The 13,009-nt window shown below is 41.3% G+C and overlaps 1 protein-coding gene across 1 annotated transcript in view; it reads left to right on the top strand.

Annotated features, from left to right (window-relative positions):
• Positions 1 to 15: 15 nt before the first annotated feature.
• Positions 16 to 13,009, top strand: part of nelfa (negative elongation factor complex member A) — a 45,967-nt gene continuing 32,973 nt past the window's right edge. Inside the window, exon 1 of the mRNA XM_073042284.1 lies at positions 16 to 225. Coding sequence (XP_072898385.1) covers positions 16 to 225 — 210 coding nt within the window. The remainder of the gene's footprint in view (positions 226 to 13,009) is intronic.

The raw sequence follows: 13,009 nt of genomic DNA, 5'->3' as shown, positions 1-13,009 counted from the left end.
ATCTCCTTCTTCAAGATGGCGTCCATGAGGGAGAGCGACACAGGTTTGTGGCTTCACAACAAGCTGGGGTCGGCGGACGAGCTCTGGGCGCCTCCCAGCATCGCCTCGTTGCTCACTAAGGACGTCGTGGACAACATCCGAGTGTGTTTTCACGGCCTCTCGTCGGCGGTGAAGCTGAAACTGCTGCTGGGGATCCTGCACCTTCCCAAGCGGACGGTGGACGAGGTGAGGCGCCTTCCCTTGTCCCTCCCTCCCTTGCTCGCTGTGAGGTTGTCAGTCAGCGAATCTGGAAGGGAAATTGGAAAGAACGCGGCAGGAAGTACATCAAGCACTCGGGTCACTTCACTAAGTCATACCGCCCCTTCTGCGAGCGGCGCAAAAGGTTTTAATTCTCTTTACAAAAGGCGGGATTGGAGCAGCAGCCACATTGTTGAGTAGATGCATATTTGATAGAGCCGCCGTTGAAGCTTTTTATTCTAACTGCTTTTTGCTGGAAGCTTGCTACTTTTTGTAACGGATTCCATTTTTACATGGGATAAAAAGCTTTTCTCAAATAACCTACCGATTGTAACAAATGGGATGTAACATGGTTGGGAAAGCAATAGTGTTGCTAAAATAAGCTCTCGTGACCAGATCGAGCTAATATTCTTGTTACGGTTGAGTATTTTAACTTCAGTCTGCCGAAACATTTTTTTTTGCATTCATTGGGATTCTGATCTCGCTTTGGACGTGAGTGAGACTGTACTTGTTGAGGCAAGGTAAATAAGACAAAAACCCTTAGTGGCAACGTAGGGAACTTCAAAATTGACACGGGGGACTTCATTTGTGGCTTTAATTTAAAACAATTATCGCAATGATCAAATAATTTTATGGATTCGTAATTGACGTAATGCTACAAAAATCTTTGGCTAATTATTTGAAAAATGTTTTGTTATAACTTGGTGCTAGAACATAATTTTGCCCATTATAGCACAAGCATCAGAAATAGTGTTATGGTCTTTCATATACTCTGAATAGCAAAAAAACACTTTTTGGCCTAAAAATAAAATGCTGGGAACAACACTCAACAAGTTAGGCAACATCTGTGAAAAGAAAGTTAATGTTTGAGGTACAGAAGTCCTTGATCTAACCTTTACTTTCAACTGATATGCATAACAAAATATTGGATTCTGGCTGTTCAGAGAAAAGTTCACAAGTAAATTTATTAAAGTACATATGTCACTGTATATACCTTGAGATTTACTTTCAGGCATACATGGGAAAATAGAACTTCTGGGGGAAAACAACTGTACATAATAGACTGACCACTAATGTGTAAAAGAAGATGCATCATGCAAAAATTTAAAAAGTGAACTTGTACTGAGAGCATGAGTTGCAGAGTCCTTGAAATTGAGTCTACAGTGCCTATAAAAAGTATTCACTTGGGGGAAAAACATGAAATCTTGGCTAGAGTTTGCCAGTGGGAGACACTGAAGTCATCTGGAAGAAGCTTCTATGGTCTGATGAAAACAGATTTGAGCTTTTTGACCATCAGACTAAACACTGTTTGGCATAAGCCAAACACTGCATATCATTAAAAATACATCATCCCTACTGTGAAGCATGGTGGTAGCTGCATCATGCTGTGGGGTTGCTTCACTGCAGTAGGCCCTGGAAGGATTTTGAAGATAGTGGGTAACTGAATGCAGCAAAATTCTGGAGGAAAACCTGGTGCAGTCTGTAAGAGAACTATGACTTGGGAGATTTGTTTTCCAGCAAGACAATGACCCCAAGCATAAAGCCATAAGCTACATGGGAATGACTTAAAAATATCAGTTAATATCCTAGTGTGGCCAAGTCAGTCCAGCCCTCAATCCAATTGAGAACTTGTGGCTGGACTTGAAAAGGGCTGTTCACTCATAATTCCCATACAGTCTGACAGAGCTTGAGTAGTTTTGTAAAGAAGAATGGGGAAAAAATTGCAGTGTCCAGATGTGCAAAGCTGACGGACTCAATGTAATAATTGCTTTCAAATATGCATCTGCTAAATACTGACTAGAAAGAGGTGAATACACAAAATCAATTATTTTATTTGTAATTAATTTAGATCACATTTTAGAGATTTGTTTTGGCTTTGACATGAAGGAGTCTTTTTCTGTTGGTCAGGGTAAGAAAAAAAGCCAAATTAAATCCACTGTGATACACTGTTATAAAATAATAAAACATAAAAACTTCAAGGGGGTGAATACTTTTTATAGACATTATCTGTTGTGGAGCTAGTTCAACATTGAGGTGATCGTGTTCCTCAGCCAATTGCCCAGGAAAATCCAGTGGCATTAGTTGAGAAATGAATTATCAGCTCATTCTTAAATTTCATCTGCTAACAATTACTTAAAAGCTGCTTCAGATTGGCAGTATCTTGCAAGAACTTTATAATACAGCATCCACTGAACTGAAGTTGCCATTTGGTTATAATACAGATGATTGGCTACTAAGTTAATATGGGATGTGAGGGAAAAGATTGCTGCACTTTTAGCGATTATCTTTGCTTCCTCACAAGTTAATGAAGAAGATTCTTAGCGACAGGATTTATGAGCATTTATTTATTTAGAGATACAGTGCAGAATAATCGAGCTGCACTGCCCAGCAACCCACTGATCTGACTTGAGCGTAATCACAGGGCAATTTACAATGACTTATTAACCAGTACGTCTTTGGACTTGGCTGTTTAAGTTCTGAATTGTATTGCCCGTAGAAAGTAGAGGTGGTTGTAGAAGAAGTGTATTCCCTGCAGGGATTTGTTCAGAGATCCTTGCACTTTGTGATTTATTTTATATACAAATGACTTGGATAAAGAAGTGGAAGGGTGGTTTTGTAAGTTTGCAAGTGATAGAAAGGGTGGTGGAATTGTTGATAGTGTGATGGGTTGTCGTAGGTTGCAATGGGAGGTTGTCGGGGGGCAGAGCTGGGCTGAGAAGTGGCAGGTGGAGCTCAACCCAGGAAAGTGTTAAGTGATTCACTTTGCAAGATTGAATTTGAAGGCAGCATACAGGGTTAATGGCAGGATTCTTAACAATGTGGAGGAACAGAGGACTTTGGGGTCCACATTCATAGATCCCTCAAAGTTTCCACGCAAATTGATAGGGTGGTTAAGAAGACGCATGGTGTCTTCTTAGCCGGGGGATTGAGTTCAAGAACCACGAGGTATATTTACAGCTTTATAAAACCCTGGTTAGATCATACTCAGAATATTGTGTTCAGTTCTGGTTGCTTCATTATAGAAAGGATGTAAAAGATTTAGACAGGGTGCAGAGGAGATTTACCAGGAGGTTGCTTGGAAGAAAGAGCATGTCTTATGATTGATCTTAAAGTAGGTTAAAAGGTCGGTACAATATCATGGGTGGAAGGGCCTAAAGTACTGTTCTGTTAGGTTCTATGAACAGACATGCCTTCGGTCCTCCCTTTACACTGAGCAGTAGTGCATTCTTTTTACTCAGTGCAGGAAAATTATTGCACCCATTTTTACCTGGTATGTCAAAAAATATTTTTGTCATGTACTAGTCTCAACTTTCAGGTACTCCTTGTTCTCACTTGAGCATAGAGCAATGTAGCACAGTACAGGCCCACAATGTTGTACCAACCTTTTAACCTGCTTTAGCATCACAAACCTTTCCTCAAAAATAGCCCTCTATTTTTCTTTCATCCACGTGCCTATCTAAGAGACTCTTAAATATTCGTAATATGTCAGCCTTTACCACCACCCCTGATGGTTATTCCATGCACCCACCACTCTGCAAAGGAAAAAAAAATACTACCTCTAACATCCCACTATACCTACCTCCAATCATCTTAAAAGTTCTGTCCCCTCATTTTAACCATTTCCACCCTGGGGAAAAAGTGCCTGGTTGTCTACTCTATTTATGACATTTATCTTGAACATCTCTATCAAATCACCTCCTATTCTCATTTGCTCCAAAGAGAAAAATCCAATTTCACTCAGCCTATCCTTCTAAGCCATGTTCTTTAACCAACATCCTGGTAAATCTCTGCACCCTCTCTAAAGCTTCCACGTCCTATCATGAGGCAACGAGAACTTAACACAATACTCCAAGTGTGGTTTAAGATGTGGACCCCAAGATTCCTCTGTTCCTCCACACTGCTAGAAATCCTGCCATTAACCCTGTACTTTGACTTCACACTTTTCTGGGCTGAATTCCATCTCCCCCTTCTCACCTGAGTTCTGCATTCCATCAATGTCTGTTGTAACTTACAACAACCTTCTGTGCTATTCACAACACCACCAACCTTTGTGTCATCTGCAAACTTACTAACCAACCCTTCCACTTCCTCATCCAAGTCATTTATAAACATCTCTATTCACTTGGATGAAAGTATTGTCCACTGAGCAGAATGGAGCATCATGGCCCTCTAATCTCAAGCTTGGATGCATGAGAGGCTGTAGTCATCCACCATAGCAAATCCACCATACAACACCGTTAAGTATCTGTGCATTAATCCCATGCTCCCAAGCTTTATCCAAGACTTGGTCCAAGTCTTGGTCCAAGCTTTCTATGAGTTGCATCCAAAAATATAGAAATATAGAAAATCTACAGCACAATACAGGCCCTTTGGCCCACAATGCTGTGCTGAACATAAACTTACTTTAGAAATTACCTAGGGTTATTCATTGCCCTCTATTTTTCTAAGCTCCATGTACCTGTCCAGGAGTCTCTTAAAAGACCCTATCATATCCACCTCCATCACCGTCACCGGCAGCTCATTCCACACACTCACCACTCTGTGCGTTTAAAAAAAAATAATAATAATAATAATAATAAATGTACCCTTGACATCTCCTCTATACCTATTTCCAAGCTCCTTAAACTGTGCCCTCTCATGCTAGCCATTTCAGCCCTGGGGAAAAGCCTCTGACTATCTACACGATCAATGCCTCTCATCATCTTGTACACCTCTGTCAGGTCACCTCTCATCCTCTGCTGCTGCAAGGAGAAAAGATAGATAGATAGATACTTTATTCATCCCCATGGGGAAATTCAACTTTTTTTCCAATGTCCCATACACTTGTTGTAGCAAAACTAATAACATACAATACTTAACTCAGTAAAAAATATGATATGCATCTAAATCACTATCTCAAAAAGCATTAATAATAGCTTTTAAAAAGTTCTTAAGTCCTGGCGGTTGAATTGTAAAGCCTAATGGCATTGGGGAGTATTGACCTCTTCATCCTGTCTGAGGAGCATTGCATCGATAGTAACCTGTCGCTGAAACTGCTTCTCTGTCTCTGGATGGTGCTATGTAGAGGATGTTCAGAGTTTTCCATAATTGACCGTAGCCTACTCAGCGCCCTTCGCTCAGCTACCGATGTTAAACTCTCCAGTACTTTGCCCACGACAGAGCCCGCCTTCCTTACCAGCTTATTAAGACGTGAGGCGTCCCTCTTCTTAATGCTTCCTCCCCAACACGCCACCACAAAGAAGAGGGCGCTCTCCACAACTGACCTATAGAACATCTTCAGCATCTCACTACAGACATTGAATGACGCCAACCTTCTAAGGAAGTACAGTCGACTCTGTGCCTTCCTGCACAAGGCATCTGTGTTGGCAGTCCAGTCTAGCTTCTCGTCTAACTGTACTCCCAGATACTTGTAGGTCTTAACCTGCTCCACACATTCTCCATTAATGATCACTGGCTCCATATGAGGCCTAGATCTCCTAAAGTCCACCACCATCTCCTTGGTCTTGGTGATATTGAGACGCAGGTAGTTTGAGTTGCACCATATCACAAAGTCCTGTATCAGTTTCCTATACTCCTCCTCCTGTCCATTCCCGAGTTCACTCAACATACTCTCATAAGGCATGCTCCTCAATCCAGGCAACATCCTTGTAAGTCTCCTCTGCACCCTTTCTATAGTTTCCACTCCTTCCTGTAGTGAGGTGACCAGAACTGAGCACAGTACTCCAAGTGGGGTCTGACCAGGATCCTATGTAGCTGTAAGATTATCCACATCCATCACTTCACAGATAGTATGTTCCAATTTGCAGCAATGCTATAGGTGCTAAAGTTTTGCCTTGGATCACCAATGCCCCCCCCCCCCCCCCCCATTTGCTACTCTCCTTAAACCTTTGGTTTTAATGTCTCCATTATGTGGAAAAATGTTGAACTGTCTACCTATAGGCTGCTCACCATCTTCAATGGCTTTGTTCATCTTACTAACTGACCCATATTGTTCTGAAGTCTAAGACCATTTTTACTATTAACAATACAACTAGCTTCTTGCAGTCTCTTGCTTTCATGTTATCTGCAAGCTTACCTAATCATCTTTTCTACTAAAGTGATCTCAAAGTATATATATTTTAAAGCAGGAGGAGACCGGTTGGATCAAGCCTGCTCTGACAATAAAATCATGAGGGATCCAATCTTGGCTTCAGTACCACTTTTTTCCCACCCCTTTCCCTCTTCTATTCCCCATTCTGGCCTCTTACCTCTTCTCACTTGTCTGTCACCTCCCCATTGTGCGATTCCTTCTTCACTAGCCCTTTTCCCACCTACCTGGCTTTGCCAACTGTCTAGTTATCCTCCTTCCCTTCCGCACACCTATTTATTCTGATGTCTTTTCCTCTTTCCGGTCCTGAAGAAAGGTTTCAGCCTAAAATATCAACAGTTTTTTTTTTCATTTCCATAGATGCTCTTGAGTTCCTCCAGCATGTTGTGTGTGTATGTGTTGCTTTGGATTTCCAGCATCACAACATCACACACCACAAAGACCAGACTTCCCTTGCTGTCCTCCTTTGTAGTTCAACGTGGTTGTTAGACATTATCTTGAATGTAGACCATAAGACCTGGGAGCAGCATTAGGCCATTGGGTCCATTGAGTCTGCTCCACCTTTACATCATGACTGATTTATTTCCCTTTCAACCCCATTCTCCCTCTTTCTCCCTGTAATCTTTAATGCCCTGACTAATTAAGAACCTGTCAACCTCCACTTCTAATATACCAAATTACTTGGCCTCCACAGCCATCCATAGCAATGAATTCCACAGATCAACTATCCTCTAGCTAAAGTAATTCCATTCTAAGTGGATGCCCCTCTATTCTGAGGCTGGGCCCTCTGGTCCTAGACTGCCCCAATATATCAATAGGTTTCATTGAGATCCTCTCCTCATTCTTCTAAACTCCAGCGAGTACTGGCTCAAAATCATCAAATGCTCCTCGTGTTGGCCCTTTCATTCTCAGAATCATCTTTGTGAACCTCCTATGGACTCTTTCCAATGCCAGCACATCTTTTCGATGAGGGGCCTAAAGCTGCTCACAATATTATAGATATGGTCTGATCAATGCCTTAGAAAGCCTCAGCATTACATCCTTGCTTTTATATTCCAGTCCTCTTGAAACGAATGCTAACATTGCATCTTCTTTACTGTTGACTCAACCTGCAAGCTAACCTTTAGGGAATCCTACACGTGGACACACAGTTCCTTTTGCACTAATGATTTCTGAATTTCTGCCTGTTTAGAAAATAGTCTTTCCCTTTATTCCTTCTACCAAAGTGCATGACCATATACCGTAGATTCCGGACTACAGAGCGCACCTGATTAAAAGCCGCTGGCTCTAATTTTAGAAAGAAAATCAATTTTTTACTTGTACAGGCTGCACCGGATTTTAGGCCGCACCGGATTTTCGGCCACAGGTGTCCCGCGTTGTAATATGAGATATTTACACAGAAAGATATTACACGTGAGGATTTTTTAACTTTTAATTAAATCCATATGGTAACATAAACAAATACATATTGCAAATGCTTTTTTTCGAACCGTGCCTGTAACGCGGCTACTTTTAAATATACGTTGCGTATACTTTTTTACTGAACAACATTCCAATATCTCCTAACGACTGGTAAAAAATATATATACTGCAGCCTACCAGGAAAAGTTATTGATCGCCTTTAACTTAAAAGCAGCGTTTTGGCTCCGCCGCTCCCCCCTGCCGTCCCGTTTATCGCAAACGGCATTTTTCCCACAAGACGCGGCGAAACCGGGTGTGATGTCATAGCATCCCGCGATGTAGTACAGAAAACAAATATAGTTAAAACACTTCTAACTTTAACTAACAAATGAATTACTAAGCGAAAATATTATAAACTAAATAACTGCCATAAAGGCAGCACAATGCTTTTCTTCGAGTGTTTTCCATGTTGATGAGGGTGAGTACAAATGACTGATTTACAATAATTTAATTGTGAAAGTGCGCTTGATTTATCGTACAATTTCATTGGACCTCTGTGAACTACTCATCAATTTTATTGGTCTACTGTTACGAGGCAAAATGTTTTTGGCAGCATGAAAAAAAATAATGCATTAGCCGCACCATATTAAAGGCCGCAGAGTTCAAAGCTGTTCAAAATGTGGGAAAAAAGTAGCGGCTTAAAATCCGGAATCTACGGTACTTCCCTACACTATTTTCCATCTTTCAATTCTTTGCCCATTCTCCTAATCTCTCTGAGCCCTTAGAATCATAGAACATTACAGCACAGAAACAGCCCTTCTTGGCTGTGCTGAACCATTTTTCTGCCTAATCCCACTGACCTGCACCTGGGCCATATTTCTCCAAACCCCCCTCATCCATGTACCTTCTGCAGACTCCCTGCTTCCTCAATACTTCCTACCCCTCCACCTATCTTCGTATCACCTGAAGTCTAGGCCATGAAGCCACCGATTCCATCATCCAAATTATTGACATTAAGCATGAAATAAAGTGGTCCCAACACCGTCCCCATGTGTAACACCATTAGACACCTGCAGCCAACCAGAAAATGCCCCTTTTATTCCTACTCTTTGCCTCCTCAGCTTCCTGGTGGAGAATTTACCCTGCAACCCTCACCCCAGGAAGAAATTCCTTTATCTCCATCAAAGTTGTCAATTTGTAGATGCTCCCATTTTACCAGTCCTCTTCAGAATCCTATGTGTTTCAACTAGATCCCTTCCTTGTTCTAAACTCCAGTTAATGTCAACTAGATCCTGTACTGTTCTGTTCTTTGTGCCCATTGAATTAAACTTTATCTTCAGTCATTTTGTGTTCTCAAAATTTGTAATCCACCTTTCTATTTGTCATCAACAAATATAGCTACTGTTCAGTGAGTTCCTACATTTGTTATTTATACCAACTGATCGCTGACACCCAAATATTACTGCTTTCCGGCCATATTGAAGATGACTATTTGGCCAATCATATCAGTACTGGCTCTTAATGCATTCACATCATCCTCATTTGTCTGCTTATCTCCCAGTAAACAATTTGACCTCGAGCGCCCATGAGCTCCTCTTCAATTATGCCACCACCCATGACTTAAGAGTAGCCAATTAACCACCTGCATATCTTAGTGATGCACTTGGAAGAAATCCATGCACTCATTAAGAATGGGCAAATTGCAGTGTATCCAGGTTCTTGCTTAGGCAGGAGTTAATTCTAACCATTATAGAATTTCCAATCATTCTCAAACTACATTATCATAGTAGTGCTACCAGATGATAGTCATGGAGGCAGCTCACCCTGCTCTTCTTGGGTACTGGCATTGTTGTGTCCTTTTGAAGCATGTGGGAACTGCAGCAGTGAGAGGATAAAGTAACCTACAGGTTCATTGCAGGCGGCGGAGGGAGAATCCCAAAGTTGTGGAAGTGACTGGGAAAGGGTCCCCAGGTACTTCCTCATGGCGGAAAGAGTGGTGCATAGAACACGGTGGGAGAAGCAATCAATTGAATGTTCAGTCATTTTATTAAATTGTTTAGTTATTTTATTACTTTTGTTGCAGGAGAAAATTTCAGATCACATTTGAATGATTCTATCTTTTGAGTTTTAAATTTATTATAGCCCTCTTTCTATGACTGTTTTATTCTTGCCTAGCACAGGGAGCACAAAGTAAACCTAGTTAACCAGCAATTTTCTTGATTAGTTTTTGTTCTTTAAGAGTTTCCCAAATAAGTGGCTAACATGATTAACCAATAGCTCAATTAACCAGAATCCACTGAAGGCCAAACAAAGATGCCTCTTCTTTGTCAAATCCTTTTTTTTCTCCTTCCATTACAATGTTGTGCTCCAGTATCCTATAATCCTATGTATCCTACAATGCTGTGCTCATCAGTTGTGTTCACTTGATTTAACTTGGACTGACAACACCTATATTAATGCAGATGTTCACTGATATTCACTGCAGATATTTCACCTAAATAGAACAAGCATATTATTCAAGGTCAAGATAATAATTATAATGCAGAAAAGATTGCTCAAGCATGGTGTAGATAGATAGATACTTTATCTATCTGGCAAGCTACTGAAAACCTTCGCCAACCAAAATATTCAAATACGTAACATGAATTAGGCCATTTGGCCCATCAAATCTGCTCCATTGTGACTCATTAATTACCCTACTCAACTCCATTCTCTCGCCTTCACCCTGTAACCTTTGACATTCTTAGTAATCAAAAACTATCAGCCTCTGCTCTAAATATACTCAGCAACTTGGCTTTCATAGCACTCTGTGGCAATGAATTTCACAAGTTCACCCCTTCTGACCAAAGAACTTTCTCCTCATCTCTGTTTTAAAGGGACATTCTTTTATTCTGAGGCTGTAGCCTCTAGTCCTAGATACCCCCATTACAGGAACCATCCTCTCCAAGGATGATCATTTTAAAGTTGAAACGTTAACCAGAAGCAACTATAGTTCTGTGAACAAATGGATGCATACGAATAATTCTTGAATTAGAACAAGGATGACAGAGTATTAAATGGCTTTGATTTACACATGATAGAAAAGGGACATGGCCATAAATGGACTGCAATGGGCAAGATCAAAGTTTACTCAAGTATAAAGGAGGGATTAAGCCATGGTGAAGCGATGTGCTGCTGTGAGCTGGAAATAACAATTATAACAATGGCACAGATGAAACTCACAAGAGTGGAGAATGACACCAAACTGGCGGCAGGCTGCTTCAGTGCGAAGAAGCAAGGTGATGCTGTTGGTTGAGGAGTCTAGTTTGCTACGCTGGACAGTTGAGCACAGCACCACATTTGGTCATTTCCAGTGGGGGAAAATATGGTTGATTCAGTTAAAAGGTACACTGGAGAAGTTAAATATATTCATTTGCTAACTTTCCACACATTCGAAGTTTTATAGAGCAAGTAAAAATGAGCTGTAGTTATAAATAAATGAAAGTTAAAAGCCAAGGAATCACTGGACATTACCACATCTGATTATCATTGGATAAACTTGCTGTATGACCTCTCCCCTTGGCAATCAAATCTTCTTTTAGCACTCTTTGTCCTTAATCTTGGATATGCTCCCCCAGACCCCACCCAAGCCTCACTTGTATAATGAGTCATAATTTTATATTCTATGCTCTTGTATATTCTCCTCTGAGCAACTTGCTTTTGTTACAAGAATCACCCCTCGTAATAATGATCAGTGAGGCACAGAAAATCTGTAGTTACCAACAAGTAACTTTTATTGTTTCAACTAAAAGCACATGGGTTCACAAACTGTCTCTGTGCACCCTACTGAAGTTCCCTGACGGTCCATGAACAGTCAATGAAGAGAAAAGGATATTACCCGGGAAAGGAGTCTACGCTGGCCAGGCTTTCCTCGTGGTCCCGATCTCCACATGTCCGTGGGGTCCTCCTTATCCGCGAGGGTTGGTCTCTGGCTGCTGGAGAGTTATCGCCCCTATTTGGAGCTCATATACTGTTCCTCATCAATTGAACCATTGGATCTCCATCCCATTGGCTCAAGGTCACCTGACCTACCTGGGTCACCTTCTTACTAGTCATTGTACAGGGCTACAGCCAACATTGTTTCATGGCTCTGCCCACCACAGCCTTGTGTATTTGTGTCTTTACCCTCTGACTGGTCCAAACCAGTTAAATGAGGCAACCCAGACAGAGTCTAATGAGATTACTGATTGCAGGTCTGGCATTTTACATAACAAGTAGCTACTCCTCTGAGAATGGTCTCAGGCTACATCCACAGTAGACCAGATATGTTCACGAAAACAATGAAATGGCACGCTGTTGTCACCATCTGTTCCGGCACGTCATGACAGTATTTTTAGATTTCTCCGGTTACCTCGTCCACATTGCTCTGACCAATCCAGCGTTTTCAAAATTATGCACTCTGGAGAGCGTTTCTGAAATTCTCCTTTTTTGGAGTTTTAGTGTGGACGGAGGGTAAAAACGAAGAGAAAAGGCTTCAGTTATGGATTTATCAGGTGTAGTGTGGACATAGCCTGAGGCTACATCCACACTACACTGGATAAATCCGTAACTGAAGCCTTTTCTCTTCGTTTTTACCCTCCGTCCACACTAAAACGGCGTTTTCGTCTCCAAAAACTGGAGCTTTTCAGAAGCGCTTTCCAGGGTGGGTATTTTTGAAAACGCTGCTCGGGCAGATCAGTGTGGACGGAATAGCCGGAGACTTTTGAAAATGCTGTCAGATGGCAGCGCGCTATTTCATTGTTTTCTTGAACGCAACCTAACAATTTCAGAACAGATGGCAACAAGACTGAAGCCAGAAGAGTTGGAAATGTACTCACCAAATACTTTGACCCATAACTTACTGAATAAATAAGTATACTGTACTCACTTTGCTGTTTTCTGTCCTTGCTGGTATGAAGGTGGTTTACCTATTTATGCAAGTACTTCTCTGACAATAGATGTGTAGCAGCCTAATGTAACATTGTATGGAAATACAAGATAACACTGATGTAGACATGTTTTATACATTTAACAAGGTGCTTTATTAATGCAACAGAGTTAGTCAGTTTTTCAATGTTCGTCGTCAGCCGGGTCATACAGTCTATGAACTCCCTGTCGGTTGCCTCCGTACACTCCAATATTTGTTGTTTTTTTTTACTTTTAAGTTCTCCTGCACGAAAGCCAACAGCTGTCCATCGTTTTAAGTTTTTCTAGTCCGTAACTACAAACGCGCACTTTTACAGTGAGATTCGACACCAAATATGT

Source organism: Hemitrygon akajei, chromosome 4 (assembly GCF_048418815.1).
Source record: "Hemitrygon akajei chromosome 4, sHemAka1.3, whole genome shotgun sequence".
Lineage (NCBI taxonomy): Eukaryota > Metazoa > Chordata > Chondrichthyes > Myliobatiformes > Dasyatidae > Hemitrygon > Hemitrygon akajei.
Note: the sequence above shows the minus strand (reverse complement) of the source record. Positions and strands in the feature narration are given on the sequence as shown.